The following is a 20,607-nucleotide window of genomic DNA, read 5'->3' on the forward strand; positions in this document are numbered from 1 at the left end:
CAGGTGATTCTCGTGCCTCAGCCTCTTGAGTAGCTGGAATTACAGGTGTACGCCACCACGCCCGGCTGATTTTTGTACTTTTAGTAGAGACAGGGTTTCGCCACATTGGCCAGGCTGGTCTCAAATTCCTGACCTCAAGTGATCAGCCCCTCTTGGCTTCCCAAAGTGCTGGGATTACAGGCATTAGCCACTGCACCTGGCGTTTAATATGACATTCTTAAAAAGACAAAGCCATAGCAGTGGAAAATAGGTTGCCAGGGATTAGGGGAGGGAGTGTGTTGGGAGTGGAGCTGCCCTGTATCCTGAGAGAGGTGGTAGTTACACACATCTCTACATGTGTCAACATTCACAGATGTGCGTGCCTCAAAAGCCAGTTTTACTCCATGTTAATGTAAAAATAAAACAAACTCCCACACCCTGCAGAAGTTGCTCCAGGGTGCAAAATGTAGAACTGAAGCACCAAAATAGATAAATGCAGAATAAAACCAATTAAATGAAAAAAAAAAAGAAGTCACTCCTGTCGGTATATAACTAAACAGAAGCTACAATTTGCCACAAAAGCTAACCACAGGCTTTTTACATATCTGGTTGCAAAAGCCTGTTGAAGTGGTTTCCACATCCTTTCTGGAAGACTCAACAATAACTTGTAAGAAGCTGCCCACAGTATCTGTGTGTATTTTCTTTCTTTTTCAGATTATTCACTGTTGGCATATAGAAATGCTACTGATTTTTGCATGTTGATTTCATATCCTGCAACTTTTTTTTTTTTTTTTTTTTTGAGACTGAGTATCGCTCTGTCGCCCAGGCTGGAGTGCAGTGGCATGATCTCGACTCACTGCAAGCTCCGCCTCCCGGGTTCACGCCATTCTCCTGCCTCAGCCTCCCGAGTAGCTGGGACTACAGGTGCCCGCCACCGCGCCCGGCTAATTTTTTGTATTTTTAGTAAAGACGGGGTTTCACCGTGTTAGCCAGGATGGTATCGATCTTCTGACCTCATGAACCACCTGCCTGGGCCTCCCAAAGTGCTGGGATTACAGGTGTGAGCCACTGCACCCGGCCCATATCCTGCAACTTTACTGAATTTGTTTAATCAGTTCTAATAGTTTTTTGGTGGAGTCTAGGTTTTTCCAAATGTAAGATTATATCATCTGCAAACAAGGATCATTTCACGTCTTCCTTGCCAATTTGGATGCCCTGTATTTCTTTCTCTTATCTGGTTGCTCTAGCTTGTGTTTGTTTAATATTTCAGTAAAGCTTTCAATACTTTTTTCCTTTTTTTTGAGACAGAATCTCACTCTTGTCACCCAGGCTAGAGTACAGTGGCATGATCTCGGTTCACTGCAATCTCCGGCTCCTGGGTTCAAGCAATTCTCCTGCCTCAGTCTCCCCAGTAGCTGGGATTACAGGCTTACACTGCCATGCCTGGCTAATTTTTGTGTGTTTTTAACAGAGACAGAGTTGGGGTTTCACCAGGTTGGCCATGCTGGTCTCGAATTTCTGACATCAAATGGTCTGCCCACCTCAGCCTCCCAAAGTGCTGGGATTACAGGCGTGAGCCACTGCACCCAGCCAATACAAATTTTATTTTCCCCGAAATTGGACTGTGGTTCTCCCAGTTATTCCAGGTTGCTCTAGTTCTGCACGGTGGTCCTGGGAGTGCCCCTGTGAACAAGGCGCAGTTCTCAGGTAGGAGGCCAGATTTGGGGCAAGCTTTCCGGGAGAGACAGGGAATCGCACCTGGGCCTCGCGTCAAATCGCACCTGGGGCTTAAAAAATACGGATGCTCAGGAGGTATCCTAGGGAGATTTGGGAAATTCAGAAATTGCGTTTGGGCCGGGGCTGGGGCCAGGGCCTGGACCGCTGTGTGAGTGTGTTTAAAGCTCTGCAGTGATTATGCTGAACAGCCTGGTTTGAGATCCTGTGGGGTGGAATGGGCATTGCAGACAGGTAGGGGTGCTGGGACCAGGGTGCCGTTGGGGTACATGAGAGGGCCATCAGCCAATCCTGGGGAGGGTCATCTTGAAGGAAGACCTCCTGGAGGTGGTGACTTCTGAGCCAGAGAGTCCCGAAGGACCCAGGGAATTGCTAGGGAAGAAGAAGGGGGGTGTTCATGTGGAGGCAAAGAGCAGGGGATGGACAGGGCTGCAGGCATTCAAGACTGGGAGGGAAGGATGTGGCAGGGGAGATGGGAGAGGACTCTGGGAGTGGCATGAGGATGTCTTATAAACCAGCTCATAAACTCTGACTTAAAAGCCAGTCTCAGTTACTCTCCCTGGCACTTGGAGGTCCCAGTGCCAGAAGAGTGACTGAGACTAGCTTATAAGTTGGAGTTTCTCCAGGCTGGGTCTTAGATCACCTGAAAGTATCACCCATGGGGAGCGGCTTGTGCTGCAGGTGTCCTGGGCCCTGCCCAGATCAGTCATTCTGAGGGTGGGGCCTGCAGCCTGCAGTGTTGGTAACCAGTGCTCAAGGGATTCCTTTCTGGTGTGCTTTTGGAGCCAGTGCAGTAAGAGGTGGGGTCCCCAGAGTTTCCTGCCTAGAGTCTGCGACATTTGTGTGTTTCACTAGGTTTCATAACAGCTCACTCCTGGAGGCCATTGCTGTGCCTTACATTTGGGAATGCTGAAGTCTTTCCGTTTTCCTGGGGAACCAGTTTGTAGATTAGCCATAAACACAGCAAACCCTTCTGCAGGTGTCTGTTCATACAAACATTATTGTTTTTCAGAAGGAAGTGGAACCCTCTGTGTAGGGCTGCGGGCCTGCTAGTTTTTTGTTGCAGAAGCAGCAGGTGAGGTGGGGTCTACCCTGCAGACGTGGTGGCACCTCACGGCTTCCTGGTGTCCTTCCCCAGGAGCAGCAGCCAAGCTGGACAGATGACCTGCCACTCTGCCACCTCTCTGGGGTTGGCTCAGCCTCCAACCGCAGCTACTCTGCTGATGGCAAGGGCACTGAGAGCCACCCGCCAGAGGACAGCTGGCTCAAGTTCAGGTGTGTGTGCCAGCGTTTCTGTGTTGGGCCCAGGGAGTTGGTTGGTTTGCAAGCAAGGAAAGACACCGACCTTGTAGCTTTCTCGTATGGGCTTGCCAGTGACATGTGGCCGGTGAGAGGCGGCCTCTGCTGCTGTCCTTTACACTGCTGGGCCTGCTCTGATGGGGTAGCATGAGCATGGGGTGGGGGGTATCCCAGAAGGTCATAGCCAGAGTGAAATGATGGCCAAAGCAGGGGACCCAAGAGGGCCCCTGAAGCTGCAGCTTCTGTAGCTTTAGCCTCCCCCAATTCCCTTCCCTTTCTCCCTCCACCTCCATGAGACCCTGGCCTCAGGCTTCCCTCTGCCCTCTCCCTCTTCCAGGAGTGAGAACAACTGCTTCCTGTATGGGGTCTTCAACGGCTACGATGGCAACCGGGTGACCAACTTTGTGGCCCAGCGGCTGTCCGCAGAGCTCCTACTGGGCCAGCTGAATGCCGAGCACGCCGAGGCCGACGTGCGGCGCGTGCTGCTGCAGGTAATGGTGCCGGGGCTGGCAGTGACCCAGCCACATCATGTCCCCCACCCCAGGGCTTGGGCCCTGCACCGCTAGCATGTTGCCAGGGTTGGTGTGAAGATCCCGCTGGCCCCTTCACCCCGGTAGAGGAACAGCTCCCAGCGAAGGCCCCCCCAACCCAACAGGAGTCCAGGACCAGCCAGTGAGCAGCAGGCCTTCAATGGCTGGCAGGGGAGGTAATGCTGGAGACGGGGGGCATTTAGGGATGTGAGCTTGGAGAGAAGTGTGAGGTGGGAACAGGGCAAGGCCTGGTAGAAATGGGGTCATTTAGAGCTACCCCTTTCTTTCCTGTGTGGTCAGGTGCTCAGCCTCCAGGTGCAGGAGGCATCCCTGGGCGTTCAGGAAAGACCTTGCCTCCCGCTTCTAAGGGGCTGCTGCCCTAGTTGTCTGGTTCCACGTTTCTGCTTGTGCTGTTGGGAGCTTTCCTCCCGGCATCTCCTTTCAGGAGCACGTCTCAGGCCCATGTTAGATGAGAGGGTGGGCTTCTGTTCCTGGAGAACAGTGGTGCCAGCCTTTTCCTGCCCTTCACAGCCTCAGGCTCCCTTGCCAGTGATTCTCAGCAGATCTCACACTGGGGAGAAGGTGTCAGTGTCACTAGTGTCCTGGGGCCAGCAGGGTTTGACAGAAGGCTCCCAGGAAGAAGTTGTAGTAATCATATGAGCTGTCATAGGCCTGGCAGTTTCTCTGAGCAGGTGCCTTGCTGAGTGCCAGGGTGTACTGTCTTACCTCAGCCCCGGAACAACACTTAACCTCCATTGTGTGAGAGTGAGGGGGCCAGAGGTCACACCAGCCGGCCCTATGCCAAGCCTTTGCTCTTAGCTTCCGCACTGTCTCCTGCCCCAGCCCTCTGCAGGGCGCACACCCGTGCAGGGCTGAAGGGCTTTGTCAAAGACAGTGATCTCCAGGAAGCAGCTGGTGCCTTGCAGTGCTGGGCCAGAGGCAGGACTGTCACGTGGAAAGCCCCATCACACGAGGACCTGCAGTGAATACAGCGAACCTGTTGCTATTATGAATAGAGGGCATTTTAGCACCAGTGACAGTGGTGTTTTGAACCAGCCTTTGCCCTGTCCTGTGTCCCTCTAGGCCTTCGATGTGGTAGAGAGGAGCTTCCTGGAGTCCATTGATGATGCCTTGGCTGAGAAGGCAAGCCTCCAGTCGCAACTGCCAGAGGTAATTTCCCCAGCTGACACCCAGGGGAGTCAAGTCCAGGCCCAGCTTTGCAGGGAGCGTGGACTCATCTACTTTGTCTTGACATTACTGGGCCAGAGCAGCAGGAGTTAGGGAGGGAGCAGTTCCTGATGGGGGACCCTGGTGGGTGGCCACAGATGAGGGACCTCACTGCCCTGCTGTGGGCAGCTGCACATTGAAGCTCAGCAGTGGCTGGGCAGTGGTGGGCATGAGAAAGGGCTTTTCCCAGTCGTTTAACCTGAATGGGTCCCCACCCTTGTCACCCACCTGCTCACATCGCCCACTGCCACCTGGAGCACTGACCTCCGTGCTGTGAGTTAGGTCATCTCCGGCTTTCCTGGAGGAACCTCGCCCTGGAACTGCAGAGCAGGCTTCATCCTGGCTGTGCCGTGGACCATCTGTCTGTCTGTCCTCCGGGCCCTCGGATCTTTGCTCTTAAGAATAGAGAGGGAGGCCGGGCGCGGTGGCTCAAGCCTGTAATCCCAGCACTTTGGGAGGCCGAGATGGGCGGATCACGAGGTCAGGAGATCGAGACCATCCTGGCTAACACGGTGAAACCCCGTCTCTACTAAAAAATAAAAAAAAAAAAACTAGCCGGGCGAGGTGGCGGGTGCCTGTAGTCCCAGCTACTCGGGAGGCTGAGCCAGGAGAATGGCGGGAACCCGGGAGGCGGAGCTTGCAGTGAGCTGAGATCTGGCCACAGCACTACAGCCTGGGCGACAGAGCGAGACTCCGTCTCAAAAAAAAAAAAAAAAAAAAAGAATAGAGAGGGAGAGGCTGGGAGGATGGTCCAGAGTTCCGTCCTGCCCTGACCCTCTGCTGACGGTTGTAGGGGGTGCCCCAGCACCAGCTGCCTCCTCAGTATCAGAAGATCCTTGAGAGACTGAAGACGCTGGAGAGGGAAATTTCGGGAGGGGCCATGGCTGTTGTGGCAGTCCTTCTCAACAACAAGCTCTACGTCGCCAATGTTGGTGAGCCCCCTCTTGTCCCAGGGCGGGGAGGGCTGGGGAGAGGTCAGCCACAGGGGCTGGTGCGCTATTTGACAATCTGCTTTCCAGAGACTTCACGCACTTTAAAGCCAGTCTCCTGAAACCGTTTGGGTATGTCCCTCTCCACAGTGATGCCTCAGTCCCAGCTGGAAGGGAGAAGGGACGGGATGGGAGGCAGGCGTCCTGGCCTTTAGTCCCTATTCTGCTTCTTAACTCGTTCTGGGCGAGTCGGGGCCGCTGCTTCTGGAAGAGGTTACCTGGCCATGACAAACCAACCAGCATTCCCATGAACAGCTGCGAGATGGGGCTAGGTGACAGGGGCATTGGGGTTTGTGAGAAGCCAGACAGGTAGGTGCAGGTTACAGTAGAAAGAATTCTGTGGAGGCCGGGCGCGGTGGCTCAAGCCTGTAATCCCAGCACTTTGGGAGGCCGAGACGGGCGGATCACGAGGTCAGGAGATCGAGACCATCCTGGCTAACATGGTGAAACCCCGTCTCTACTAAAAAATACAAAAAAAACTAGCCGGGCGAGGTGGCGGGCACCTGTAGTCCCAGCTACTCGGGAGGCTGAGGCAGGAGAATGGCGTAAACCCGGGAGGCGGAGCTTGCAGTGAGCTGAGATCCGGCCACTGCACTCCAGCCTGGGAGACAGAGCGAAACTCCGCCTCAAAAAAAAAAAAAAAAAGAAAGAAAGAACTCTGTGGAGACCCCTCTGATGACACTGCCTTTTTTTTTAATACTCTAGTGGAAAATTTTCCACAATATAGAACAATAGAGTGACTGATATGATATTTAATGAACATTCATGTGCCCATCGCCAACCCCAGCAGTTATCAGCTGTGGCCAGCCGCCTTTTACCTGTGGCCTTTTGTCCCCACGTTCGCTATTTTGAAGCAAACACCAGTCACTGTCATGTTATCTGTAAATATTTCAGTCTGTATCTCTAGAGAAGAGTTCTGTTTTATAAGATCATAATCCTGTGATTACACTGAAAAAGTTAAACCCAATTCCTTTGTATCATCAACTGTCCCTAACTGGTGACTCACCCCGTTGGTCTGAGCCTGTTTTGCCCATTTCAGGTATTTCCACGTGTGAGATGCCTGCCTTTTCCCTCTCTGCCTTCCCAGTATGTCCTATTTCTCTCTGTGCGTGGTCTTTGCTTAGCTGTTCACATTCCGCCACAGGTACAAACCGTGCACTTTTATGTAAATCGACAGTGGATGGGTTGCAGGTGACACAGCTGAACGTGGACCACACCACAGAGAACGAGGATGAGCTCTTCCGCCTTTCGCAGCTGGGTAAGTGGGGAGAATACCTGGCTGAGGGGTGAGTGGGAGTGGAAGCTGATCCCTGTGGGCTCACCCTTCACCTGCCTTTGGTAGAGAGGCGTGTGGTAGAGGGGCTGCAACCTTGGGCTCCCTGGCCAGTCTGCCTGGGGTTCAATCCCAGCTCTGCTGCTTACTGGTTGGTGACTGGAACTTACTTAAGTTTTCTGTGCCTCCGTTCCCCCCGACCCTGTGTAATAAGGATAATAGTAACCTGCCCCGGGATGCTAGGAGGATTCAGAGTTAGTGCATGTGAAACTCTTCCTGGAGTGCCTGGCACACAGGAGGCATTTACTGTTGCTGATGGAGACTGAAAGAGGCCAAAGAAGTCCAGGGAGCCCAGCTGCTGCCAAGCTGCTCCTTCCCTTCCCAGTGAGCTCCAGGCAGATGTGGGGCACACGGGATGGGCAGGGAGATGGCAGGCAAGCTGCTCCGTGCTGGGTGGTGCCTGGAGGAGGGGCTCTGAGTGAGGCATGTTGTGATGGGCATGGGGACTGAGGACACCAGGGACTTTGGGTCAGCTGCTCTCCCAAGAGTCCTGGTGTTGTCTTCATTTCCTATTCAGTGGGTCCTTATTGCCTTCTTCTCATGGCTGTGTCTCTGTCCCCTTCTTTTTGTTCCTCTTTGTGAACAAGGAGCAGGATTATTGCATTGTTTCCCTCCATAGGCTTGGACGCCGGGAAGATCAAGCAGGTGGGGATCATCTGTGGGCAGGAGAGCACCCGGCGGATTGGGGATTACAAGGTCAAATATGGCTACACGGACATTGACCTTCTCAGGTAGGTGCCAGCCCAGCTGTCCCTTGTGGTTGAAAGAACAGAAGGTACTAGGAAGGCCAAGATGGGAGGATTGATTGTGCCGGGAGGTCGAGGCTACGGTGAGGCATGATCATGCCAGTGCACTCCAGCCTGGGCAACAAGCAAGACCCTGTCTCAAAAAAAAAAAAAAGGTCCAGAAGGCCTGGGGCAGACGCACACTATAGACCCCAGTAACAGACGTACAGTCAAAGTAGTTCAGAGCCCAAGCAGACTCTTTTCTTCCTCCCAGAGAGGTTGGTTTGGGGCAGGTTAGGCCCAGCAGGCCAGGAGTTGGGTACTGTAGAGACGAGGGGTGGAGTTGAGGAGCTGGGGCAAAGCTGAGGCAACTAGTGCCACAAGGGAGGCAGGCGAAGCCAGAGTTGGCATGGGATGGACGGACCAGGCCTGTTGGTCCGTGCCGCCCATGGCTGCAGCAGAGGTGTGAGATGAATTGTGTATTTCCCTCTGAGGACACGTCCTCTGGGTGTCATCCCAGTGCTCATGGCAGCACAATGGGCAGTCATCATCATGAGGCTGAGCCCGTGCAGAGCTCTGGGTGTAACTTCTTTTATGTATTTCCTACTCAGGCTCCCTGAGGCAGTCACTGCCATCACCCTAGAGCCATTTTCATAAGAGGAAACTGAGGCATGGAGTTACCAGACAGCCCACCCTGGTCATGGGGTTGAACTCAGGCAGCCTGAATTTGGAATATGTGTCCTTAACCACCCGGTAACCTGTATGTGAAGTGTTGGTTGGGGAGATAGGCACGTCCACTTGCATGATGCAAACACAGCATTTAATGTCATGGCTGTTCCCAAAGCCAGAGTTCCCATCAGCAGAGGCCAGTCCTCATGGCCTAGAAAGTGCACGTTAGAACTCCTTGCCCTCACGCAGTCTAGGCAATTGAGTTTCGAATGTTTGTCCCTAATTTGTGGGGTCCTGTTTCCTTTATTGGAAAGTACATCCATTGTATAAAACACTTCAGACAGTGCTGGGGCCTGTACAGGGAAAGGAAGTCTTCCTGCCCCAAGCTCCAGAACTCGCTGCCTCACCCCCTCGCCAGAGACTGCTAGTTTCTTGTGTCTCCTGCTCCAAAATTTGGCCACATGCACGTATACACACACGGTGTCTCTGTGTGTGTGTGTGTGTGTGTGTGTGTGTGTGTGTGTGTGTGTGTGTGATGTGGGCCAAGGAGCCCGCATCCTTTTCAGAACACCCAGGTGCTGGTGTGTCCTGCCCCTCCCTCTTTTCCTTTTTTTTAAACCCTAAGGTATAATTGACATACACAAAGCTGTGCATATTTCATGCATACAACTTGATGAGTTTGGAGATACGTTTACACACCCCTCACTAAAGGTACCCATCTCTTCATTCTGCTCACCTGCAGTTAGGCTGGTGTCATTCTGTGTAATGACAGCTCTCAGGACCCAGCCTTGGTTGACGGACCCTCAGGAAGTTCTTAGACTCCGCTCTTCTGGCTGGTGTTGCCAGCACCTCCTCATGTGCTTACCTCCATGTGCACACACGTGTACTGGCATGTAATGACTCTGACCCCAGTCACTGAAGGATCCCTGTACACGTGGAGAGTATCTCGGGTCTCAGCCACCTGTTTTGGAAAAGCCCAAATGATAGCAAGAGGCGTGGGCTCCCAGGGATAACCCCTCCCTCTTGCTATCCCACGCCCTGCCCTGCCACCACCAGGCCCTGTGAACAGGATGTATGGAACAGGCCAGAGTCGGGCATTCAACCATTGTCATCCTGACCTTAGCTGCCTGCCAGTTTTTATGGCCCTCCAAGCTTTATTTCAGCAGCTGCTATAAGAAGATGGGTCTATTTTTCTGACCTTCTCTTTCTCTCTTTTCCTCTTGTCAGGTTGTGTGTTTTATTTTACATTCTGGGCATAGATTCTCAGCAGAATCAGCATCCACCTGGGTGCTGTTCCAAGCAAAGCTCTTCCTTCCACTCTCTCCCCATAGTGCCGCCAAGTCCAAACCAATCATCGCAGAGCCAGAAATCCACGGGGCACAGCCACTGGATGGGGTGACGGGCTTCCTGGTGCTGATGTCAGAGGGGCTGTACAAGGCCCTAGAGGCAGCCCATGGGCCTGGGCAGGCCAACCAGGTGAGTTGGGTCCAGCCAAGCCCACAGCTGGCGAGCGTGGCTGGCTTGCACGGCGATGTGCTCACCCTGCCTTCTAGAGCTGTGATTCTCAGAGGCCATCACCAGACATCCCTGGGTTCAAAGCTGGGGGAAGGAGATCCCAGAGCTCTAAAAACACCCATCCCACTCAAAAACTTGACTCATTTTAGGCTTGAAGCAGTGTTAGTCCCCAGAGCCTGAGCAAGGCCTGAAGGGACGAGGGGGAGATGGATGTGAATTGCCATGGGCACAGCATTACTGTGGGACGGCCAGGAAGGGGCCAGGGCCAGGAAGAGAGCACAGAAAGAGATGTGGCCTGCTGCACAGAGCTGTGGCTGCAGAGTCCCTCCCACACCCATCACTTCCTGCCAAGGGTCTGGCGGCTTTACTGCCCTCCCTGAGTGGCAGACAATTTACAGTTTGCTTCTCATTTCTTTTTTGTTTGTTTGTTTGTTTTTTGAGACAAGAGTCTCACTCTGTCACCCAGGCTGGAGTACAGTGGCATGATCTCGGCTCACTGCAATCCCTGCCTCCCGGGTTCAAGCAATTCTCTGCCTCAGCCTCCCAAGTAGCTGGGATTACAGGTGTCTGCCACCACGCCCGGCTAATTTTTGTTTTTGTTTTTGTTTTGAGACGGAATCTCGCTCTGTTGCCCAGGCTGGAGTGCAGTGGTGCAATTTCGGCTTACTGTAAGCTCCGCCTCCTGAGTTCACGCATTCTCTTGCCTCAGCCTCTCGAGTAGCTGGGACTACAGGCGCCCGCCACCACGCCTGGCTAATTTTTTTGTATTTTTAGTAGAGATGGGGTTTCACCATGTTAGCCAGGATGGTCTCGATCTCCTTACCTCATGATCTGCCCACCTCAGCCTCCCGAAGTGCTGGGATTACAGACGTGAGCCACTGCGCTTGGCCAATTTTTGTATTTTTAGTAGAAATGGTTTCACCATGTTGGCCAGGCTGGTCTCAAACTCCTGACCTCATGATCCACCCACCTTGGCTTCTCAAAGTGCTGGGATTACAGGCGTGAGCCACTACACCTGGCAGTTCACTTCTCGTTTCTACAGTGGGGATGGTAACATCTACCTTTGTGAGATCGCAGTGAGGTTAGGCGTGGTAAACATAGGCCCTCAGCTAGGGGGCTGCTTATTTTTCTTACACCTTGGAGTCACCAAAGTGTGACTTCAAGACAGTCATGTTAGGGATGATCTCAAAGGAAAACTGCCTTTCCCTGACCACCTTGGGTTGCTGACTGGCTAAGATAAGTTTAGTTTGTGTTCCTCCTCCTGTCTGTGATTCTTGTAGGAAGATAACCTTTTCTGCTTTGACTTTTTTTTTTTAAGACTCGCCGTGTCACCCAGACTGGAGTGCAGTGGTGTGATCACGGCTCACTGCACCCTCAACCTTCTGAGTTGAACCGATCCTCCAGCCTTAGCCTCCTGAGTAGCTGGATCTATAGGTGTGTGCCACCACACCTGGCTAATTTTGGTTGTTTTTTGTTTTGTTTTGTTTTGTTTTTTTGGTAGAGACAGGGTCTCACTGTATTGCCCAGGTTAATCTCAAACTCCTGGTCTCAAGCGATCCTCCTCCCTTGGCCTCCCAGGATGCTGGGGTTATAGGCATGAGCCACTGTGCCCAGCCTGCTTTGTCATTTTTAATTAAAAGTCATGTATTGACCGGGCACGGTGGCTCATGCCTGTAATCCTAGCACTTTGGGAAGCTGAGGCAGGTGGATCACTTGAGGTCAGGAGTTCGAGACCAGCCTGGCCAACATAGTGAAACCCCATCTCTACTAAAAATACAAAAATTAGCCGGGCATGGTGGCAGGCGCTTGTAATCCCAGCCACTTGGGAGACTGAGGCAGGAGCATCACTTAAACCTGGGAGGTGGAGGTAGCAGTGAGCCGAGATTGTGCCATTGCACTCCAGCCTGGGCAACAGAGCAAGACTCCTTCTCAATCAATCAATCAATATCATGAGGAAAAAGTCTTCTTTAAAATGTGTAAATTTTTATTTCAATAGCTTTTGAGGTACTAGTATTTTTTGTTATAGGGATGAATTATGTAGTGGTGAATTCTGAGATTTTAGTGCACCAGTTATTCAAGTAATGTACACTGTAACTAATGTATGGTGTTTTATCCCTAGCACCCCTGCCACCCTCCCACCTTGAGTCTCTAAAGTTCCATTGTATCACTCTGTATGCCTGTGCATACTCATCATTTAGCTCCCACTTATAAGTGAGAACGTACAGTTTGTGGTTTTCCACTCCTGTGTTACTTAGAATAATGGCCTTCATCTCCATCCAAGTTCCTGCAAAAGACATTCTTTCTTTCCTTTTACTGGCTAAGTAGTATTCCATAGTTTATAAATACATTTTCTTTATCTGTTCATTAGTCAGTGGCCACTTAGGCTGGTTCCACATCTTTGCAATTGTGAATTGTGCTGCTATAAACATATGTGTGCAAGTATCTTTTTCATATAATGACTTATTTTCCTTTGGGTAGATGCCCAGTAGTGGATTGCTGGATTGGATGCAGATTTACTTCAAAAAAGTCTCAAGTGCCTAACTATCCCCTGGTCCCGGTCCCTGTGTTCTGATTTCTTTTTTTTTTTGAGATGGAGTGTTGCTCTGTTGGCCAAGCTGGAGTGCAGTGGTGCAATCTCGGCTCACTGTAACCTCCGCCTCCTAGGTTCAAGTGATTCTCCTGCCTCAGCCTCCTGAGTAGCTGGGAGGGACTACAGGCATGTGCCACCACCACACCCGGCTAATTTTTGTATTTTTAGTAGAGATGGGGTTTTGCCATGTTGGCCAGGCTGGTCTTGAACTCCTAACCTCAGATGATCCACCTGCCTCGGCCTTCGAATGTTCTGGGATTACAGGTGTTAGCCACCATGCCCAGCCTGTGTTCTGATTTCTTCACCTGTTATATAAGCTTACCATTCCTTCCAGTAGCCTTATAACATAGAGGGACAGGGGCTTACTTCCACGTAGAATAGGGAATTTGGGGTTTATAGAGTTCAGAGTCTTGCTGGAGGTGATGTTGCTGCTTAGTGATGAAACTGAGCCCACCAGGACCAGGTGCAGGCCATTTCCTATTACCTGCCCCAGCCCTCCTACCCCAGCCCAAAAGAAACTTTACGATGGTGCAAAAGTGATACATATTCAGTGGGAACCGTGCTCCAATACCCCTACAACCATTCTGTTTTTCACTGTTAATACAGTACTCAATAAATTACATGAGATTTGGCTGGGTGTGGTGGCTCACGCCTGTAATCCCAGCACTTTGGGAGGCCGAGGCGGGCAGATCACTTTAGGTCAGGAGTTTGAGACCACCCTGGCCAACATGGTGAAACACCATCTCTACTAAAAATACAACAACAACAAAAAATTATCTGGTGCATAGTGACACACACCTGTAATCCCAGCTACTCAGGAGGTTGAGGCGGGAGAATTGTTTGAACCTGGGAGACAGAAACTTGCCGTGAGCCAAGATCATACCACTGCACTCCAGCCTGGGCAACAGAGTGAGACTCTGTCTCAAAAAACAAACAAACAAAACAATTACATGAGGTTCAACATTTTCTTATATATTAATAAAATAGACTTTGTACTAGATGATTTTGCCCAGCTGTAGGCTAATAGAAGTGTTCTAAGCACATTTTAAGGTAGGCTAGGCTAAGTGCTGATGTTCAGTAGGTTAGGTGCATTAAATGCTTTTTCAACTTACGATATTTTGATCCTTTTTTTTTTTTTTTTTTTTTTTTTGAGACGGAGTCTTGCTCTGTCGCCCAGGCTGGAGTGCAGTGGCCGGATCTCAGCTCACTGCAAGCTCCGCCTCCCGGGTTCACGCCATTCTCCTGTCTCAGCCTCCCGAGTAGCTGGGACTACAGGCGCTCGCCACCTCGCCCAGCTAGTTTTTTTGTATTTTTTAGTAGAGACGGGGTTTCACCGTGTTAGCCAGGATGGTCTCGATCTCCTGACCTCGTGATCCGCCCGTCTCGGCCTCCCAAAGTGCTGGGATTACAGGCTTGAGCCACCGCGCCCGGCCTTTTTTTTTTTTTGAGACAGTCTTGCTCTGTTGGCCAGGCTAGAGTGCAGTGTCAGAGTCTCAGCTCACTGCAACCTCCGTCTCCCGGGCTCAAGCAATTCTCCTGCCTCAGCCTCCCAAGTAGCTGGGATTAACAGGCATGTGCCACCATGCCTGGCTAATTTTTGTATTTTTAGTAGAGACCAGGTTTCACCATGTTGGCCAGGCTGGTCTCGATCTCGACCTCAGGTAATCCGCCCACCTCAGCCTCCCAAAGTGCTGGGATTACAGGTGTGAGTCACTGCGCCTGGTCAACTTACGATATTTTCAACTTACAGTGGGTTTGTCAGGACATAGCCCCATCCTAAATTGAGGAACATCTGTATACTGGACAGGGACTTTTCTTATGTCAGGGACCCTGTTTTCATTCTGTATCCCCAGTTCCTGGCAAAATCCTAGCACGTATAACATTGCCTACAACAAGTTTGTTCCAGGAAAGAGTGTTTCATAATAATGACACTTGCTACTGGGCTTTTTTTTTTTTTTTGAGATGAAGTCTCGCTCTTGTTCCCCAGGCTGGAGTGCAAGTGGTGCTATCTCGGCTCACTGCAACCTTCGCCTCCTGGGTTCAAGTGATTCTCCTGCCTCAACCTCCTGAGTAGCTGGGATTGCAGGCACCTGCCACCACACCCAGCTAATTTTTGTATTTTTAGTAGGGACGGGGTTTCACCATGTTGAGCAGGCTGGTCTCAAACTCCTGACCTCCGGCGATCTGCCTGCATTGGCCTCCCAAAGTGCTGGGATTACAGGCGCGAGCCACTGTGCCTGGCAGGTACTGGGCTTTTTAGTGGCTGACAGAGTGCTCTCACAGCATTGTTAGTTAATCCTCATATTCACCCAGTGAGATGGATGTTCTCCCCATCCTAGAGGTGCGTACCCAACAATCAGAGCAGTTACAAGGGCACACACTTCCTAATGAGAAAGTTCCAGAAGGATTATCCTGAATACCTTGAAAGGCTCAGATTTCAAACTTGGCTGGCAGGCACTTCCTTCACCTGCTGTGCTATTGACCGCTAAATCTCCTGATTTTAGGCTCTGAGATTATGGCCCACGCCCCCCAGGCCACACTCCGTTCCTTACCAGGTTCTTCCTCCCCCCTCCCCCAGGAGATTGCTGCAATGATTGACACTGAGTTTGCCAAGCAGACCTCCCTGGACGCCGTGGCCCAGGCCGTGGTGGACCGGGTGAAGCGCATCCACAGCGACACCTTCGCCAGCGGTGGGGAGCGTGCCAGGTTCTGCCCCCGGCATGAGGACATGACCCTGCTGGTGAGGAACTTTGGCTACCCACTGGGTGAAATGAGCCAGCCCACACCGAGCCCGGCCCCAGGTACGTGTGCTGTACAGACAGGCAGTGCCTGGGGATGCCATCTAGGGGCCAGAGGTGGGTGCAGAGCCCCCGAGGCTGCTTGAAACGGAGATGGAGTCAGGGGGCCTGGCTCTCAGTGGCTCTAATTCAGGTTCTCTGACTTTCAGCCTGTCTGAGCTGCATGTTGATTTTTGCTTTTTTGTCTGTTAAATGGAGGTTAATACCACCTGCCCCGGCAACCTCCCAGAACCTGAGTGCACCAGCAAGCAATTCACAGAGCCCTGAAGCCCCATAGTAGAGATGATGGCCACCACTGATTGAGTGCCTACCATGTGCCAGGCGCACAGCCTGCATTATTCCCTTCGGTCCTCATGGGTAACCCTAAAGACAGGCGGTACCCCTGTTTTCCAGAGGGGGAATCCGAGGCTGAAGAATGAAGGGACCTGGAAGAGATGAGGCATGTGGACAAATGGTCAGGCCCCAGGGCCTGTCTGTCCCTGGGCTGCACTGGAGCAGGGCAGGGAGAAGGACGTTTTGCTTTCTACCTATGTCATTCTTCAACCAAGTTCTCAGGAGAAGAGGCGGCTGCTTTCTCCCGTGCTCCCCGCAGTGCTGCTCAGCACTAAGACCTTCGGTTCCCGAGGGCTGCATTTCTTTTTCTTTGTTTTAAACAAGCAAACCTTAGATAAAGCTCAGGCATCCACAGACAGATTTGTTCTCCCATGGACACCAGGGTTATTGAAGTTTCTTTGGCCGTTGTTATTGCAACCATATTTTTATTGGGTCAGCCTCAACTGGGAGCAAACTTATCCTCTGGATTAAAGCATCCGTGGGAAGCCAGGCAGTAACCCTTTCCTTGAGGCAACTTGAGCACCAGCAGGCTTTACTGCTAGCTTTATTGCTACAAGGAGTTCTCAGCCCAGCCTGGAAGAGTCTCTGCCAAGGGACACTCCTCCTGAGCTGTCCCAAGGGGCAGGGGGCCGCTCTGGGCTTGGGGAGCCAGGCATGGCCACCACCTACACTCAGCCCTCAGGCACCACCCCATCAGGCCATGGGAGCAGCTTTGCCCCTGTTAACCCGGGTGTCTCCTCAGCCACTGCCTGAAGCCCCCACTCTCTTCCTCCCAAAGCTGCAGGGGGACGAGTGTACCCTGTGTCGGTGCCATACTCCAGTGCCCAGAGCACCAGCAAGACCAGCGTGACCCTCTCCCTTGTCATGCCCTCCCAGGGCCAGATGGTCAATGGGGCTCACAGCGCTTCCACCCTGGATGAAGCCACCCCGACCCTCACCAAGTAAGTCCCTCCCCCACTTAGCCACCCCGAGCCCTGTCCCCCCATGGGTGCCCTGTGGCACCGGGACAGAAATGACCATGGGGCCAAGGCTTGTGGATAAGATGCCCTGGGGTCTGGAAGTCCCCAGCTCCGTGCCTGGTGAGGGAGGTCTCCCTAGAAACTGAGGCAGGTGGGGTTTTCGGTCAGGTGGCTGATGGTCCCAGCCTACTTCTCGTATTTTCTTGTGGGCCGGTCTGCTGGTTTCAGTCAGTGGAAGGTTCTCTTTTCATTCCCCACCTGGGTGTGATGTGGGGTGGCTTCCTGTGATATGGGGTGACTTCCCTTGGTGTCCTTGCTTGGGGACATTGGCCTGTACTGGCTTGTCAGAGCCCGTGCTTTCTGGCTAATGTGCTTAAGTTTAGCTTTGAAGTGAGTTCTGTGGTTTCTGGGCAGGGGGCGAGGTAGAGACAGCAGCCTGAGGGGGTTGCAGCTAGGCCCCGTCCAGCCGCAGACCTGCCTGAGTACACCCCACCCCCTTCCCTTCCGTAGAATGTGCACCCCCCACACCAGGGGACCCAGATCTGGTTTCCACATTCCAGCCCTGCATGGAATGATAGAGATGCCACACCCAGCCCACTCTGAGGATGGAGTGTGCAGGATGTGGCCAATTAGAAAGGCCCTGGAGGGGGGTGGGTGGCCTGTTTACCTCTGCCTCATCAGGGGGCCTTCCTTTCCCTCTGCCTCTGAGTCGTGGATGCTGCGACTACTGCCACAGGGCTAGAAAGGCCTGCCAGACCGAGCAAGCTCCGTGGGCTTCCTGAGTGCAGTAGGGGTGGCCTGTCCAGTACCCCTGCCGGGCTGCTTGGAGGAGTCCTCCAGCTGTGTCCACAAAGCAGAGTGGGACTGCTGTGGCCCTAGACAAGGCAGGACAACCCGCCCTCCTCCGCTGCCTATGTTCCTCACTCCCTTCAGCGTCTGAGCCATGGTAGTTGGTCCCACCATGGGCTAGCCCTCTGCTGGTGCTGGGCAGCGCTAACAGGCAGTTCCAGCTGTGACTTAAGGTGGGTGCCTGTCCCCACCCAGCTGATGAGAAGAGAGTGAAGGGGAGGGGGCGAAGGAAGGTTTTCTAGAAGACACCTTGCCCGCCCTGCTGAGTAGGGCCTGGGTTGGGAAGGGTTTAGAGAGATGGTAATGGACAGTCGGTGGCTCAGCTGCACCTGGGGAACTTCCTGTGATGGCAGGAGTGCTCGCATGGGTGCTGTCCTGTCACCACGTCTCCAGCACTTATGGCTATTAGACACTTGAACTGAGTGTTCCATTTTCTTTTTTTTTTTTTTTTCTTTGAGACAGAGTTTCACTCTTGTTGCCCAGGGCGGAGTGCAATGGCAAAATCTTGGCCCACTGCAACCTCTGCCTCCCAGGTTCAAGCAATTCTCCTGCCTCAGCCTCCCAAGCAGCTGGGATTACAGGTGCGTGCCACCACGCACAGCTAAATCTTTTTGTATTTTTAGTAGAGATGGGGTTTCACCGTGTTGGCCAGGCTGGCCTCGAACTCCTAACCTCAGGTGATCCACCCTGCCTTGGCCTCCCAAAGTGCTGGGATTACAGGCATGAGCCACTGCGCCTGGCCCATTTTCTTTACCTTTAGTTCATTTAAGTAGCCACATGCAGCTGGTGCTTCAAAACTTGACTTTTTATCTCTTCCTAAGAGCATCTGGCTGGGCCAGCTCTTATGGTTGCCTCTGCCAGAAAGGCCTGTGGCCCAAGGGGGTGGTAGAGGCAGGGGCCATTCTATCCCCACACTGCCCCAGCCCCCTTGACCTGACTGCTCCTGATTGACTCCCTCTCCTCTTGTCCCGCAGCCAAAGCCCGACCTTAACCCTGCAGTCCACCAACACGCACACGCAGAGCAGCAGCTCCAGCTCCGACGGGGGCCTCTTCCGCTCCCGGCCCGCCCACTCGCTCCCGCCTGGCGAGGATGGCCGTGTTGAGCCCTACGTGGACTTTGCTGAGTTTTACCGCCTCTGGAGCGTGGACCATGGCGAGCAGAGCGTGGTGACGGCACCATAGGGCAGCCGGGGAATGCAGCCCAAGCAGGGCCTGGTGTGGGGCAGGACAGGGTCCAGCCTTTTCCTAACATCTGCCTGTGCCACAGCGGCCAGCAGGCACCTCGTCCTCAGCCCGCAGCAGACTCTATCTCATGGCTCTCCGGGCAATAGAGGGTGTGAGTGCAGCCTGGACCTGTGGTTCACACCTTGTTACCACACAGGAAGCTGAAGGCCACTTCCTCGCAGGTGGCCTCAGCCAGGACCATCACCCTTTCTCAGAGCAGAGGGCCAGGTGTAGAAGCCGCAGCAGTCCTGCAAGCCGCCCGAGCCTTCCCAGCAGCCTCCTGCAGAGCAGGAAGAAGCGCACTGTGAACCCTGAGTGTCGCAGGCCCAGTAGACCCTGCTGTACCAAGCCCACCCCTCCTCCCACCATCACCTCCCTCACCTCGGAACAGTAGCCCCCCGCTTCTCCAGCCTCTCGGCCCTGTGCTCTTACATCCAGAGTGGAACCCAGGCTGGTGCCCACGTCTGTCCCTGGGCCCCATCCCTGGTCCTGCCTTGGTTGTCATCTGTGGTAAACGTTCGGGAGGACCAGGGCAGCATCCGGGACCTGGGATGGCCACAGAAGGGGCAGGCCAGGTGGAAAGGAGCCAGGGGGAAGTGGTCTAAGAGACCTGGAGCTGCCAGAGGAGGGCAGCCTGGGCCTCCCCCGAGCCGGGCATGCGGGAGAGGTGGGGACTGGACCTGGCAGACTGAGGCGGGGGCTGCTCTTGTCAGGCCTGAGCCAGGGTGAGCCGGTGTCACCTTGCGTTTTCCTTCTGGTGCTGCGAAGACCATAGGCTGGCAGGCGGCTGCGATGAACTGTCTTTACCACTGATGAGGGTCCTCTACCGGCTGAGGGTAGCAAGCAGGGGTTGTGAGTCAGGCTGGGGGACTTGTTTGAAAGAAAGAAGAGTGGAAAATGGTTCCAGGAGGGAAGAGGTTCTTTGAGACACACTACCCTGGGAGGCGCAGGAGAAGGGTCGGCCCGGCCCGGCCCTGGGCCAGAGTTAAGACTATTTCACACAGGTTCTCTGCCTTCAGTGGGGAGGGGGTGCCACCAGGGCTGTCGGCCAGGATTGCCACTCCTGTTTCAGAGGAGGAAGCAGGCTGAGAGAATTGCATCTTGGCCAAGCCACACAATCAGTGGGGCAGTCAGAGCTCAGACCTGAGCCATTCAGTCAGTGTCCAGGGACCCCCGGATTCTCCACGCCCTCCCCAGCTCCCAGTCTCCCTGCCCGCCATGTCCCAGACCAGCCCACCAGCGACTGGCCACTGTTGCACAGCCTCCAGGGTGCTTGGTCTCTGCAAAGTCAAAGGCCTGACCGCTCTGTGACCCAGGAATCCATTTTCCTGCGGCAGAGCAGGGCCTGGTGTGGAACCAGGGAGCTGCGGGAATCCACAGCAGAAATGGAAGAAAAACAGGTCTCAGCCCGGGATCCTCACTCACTCCCCCACCCCCCACTTTGAAGCCATCTCTGTTCTGCAGGTGAGAGGATTTAAAGTCAGTCACAAAGGCTTGGGAACAAAAGGAATTCTCTTCCAAGCATGCCTCTGTGGTGCTGTTTGGTCTCTAGAAACAGGGTCACTTTTTTAATGCAGTAAAGAAGTAATAAATGGTGGCATTACACATTGTGATATTAATAGTGCTGTTGCTCATGTTTCCTGTAACTCGCAGCGGCCCGGGGAGGTGGACGCCTCCCCTCTTCACTGCCCTGGAGGTTCAAGAACTCCGCTCACCAGGCTGCTAAGTGGCAGGGCTGGGATTTGAACCCAGGCCTTCTGGCTGCATTCCACGCTGCCACCCCCACAGCCCAGGGGAAACATGGCTTGCCTGTTACCTCCCAGGCCCACTCTCAGGCCCAGATGTGTTCATGCA

At 53.3% G+C, this 20,607-nt stretch overlaps 1 protein-coding gene across 2 annotated transcripts in view; it reads left to right on the forward strand.

The window, feature by feature from the left end:
• Positions 1-20,372, forward strand: part of LOC105464421 (TGF-beta activated kinase 1 (MAP3K7) binding protein 1) — a 34,948-nt gene extending 14,576 nt beyond the window's left edge. For both annotated transcript variants that reach the window (XM_011712313.2, XM_011712314.3), the window contains exons 2-11: positions 2,852-2,988; positions 3,350-3,503; positions 4,626-4,712; positions 5,563-5,701; positions 6,903-7,016; positions 7,711-7,822; positions 9,817-9,961; positions 15,169-15,391; positions 16,500-16,662; positions 18,504-20,372. In XM_011712313.2, the coding sequence (XP_011710615.1) occupies positions 2,852-2,988; positions 3,350-3,503; positions 4,626-4,712; positions 5,563-5,701; positions 6,903-7,016; positions 7,711-7,822; positions 9,817-9,961; positions 15,169-15,391; positions 16,500-16,662; positions 18,504-18,711 (1,482 nt within the window). In that variant the 3' untranslated portion in view covers positions 18,712-20,372. The remainder of the gene's footprint in view (positions 1-2,851; positions 2,989-3,349; positions 3,504-4,625; positions 4,713-5,562; positions 5,702-6,902; positions 7,017-7,710; positions 7,823-9,816; positions 9,962-15,168; positions 15,392-16,499; positions 16,663-18,503) is intronic.
• Positions 20,373-20,607: the final 235 nt, after the last annotated feature.

Source organism: Macaca nemestrina, chromosome 15 (assembly GCF_043159975.1).
Source record: "Macaca nemestrina isolate mMacNem1 chromosome 15, mMacNem.hap1, whole genome shotgun sequence".
In the NCBI taxonomy this organism is placed as follows: Eukaryota; Metazoa; Chordata; class Mammalia; order Primates; family Cercopithecidae; genus Macaca; species Macaca nemestrina.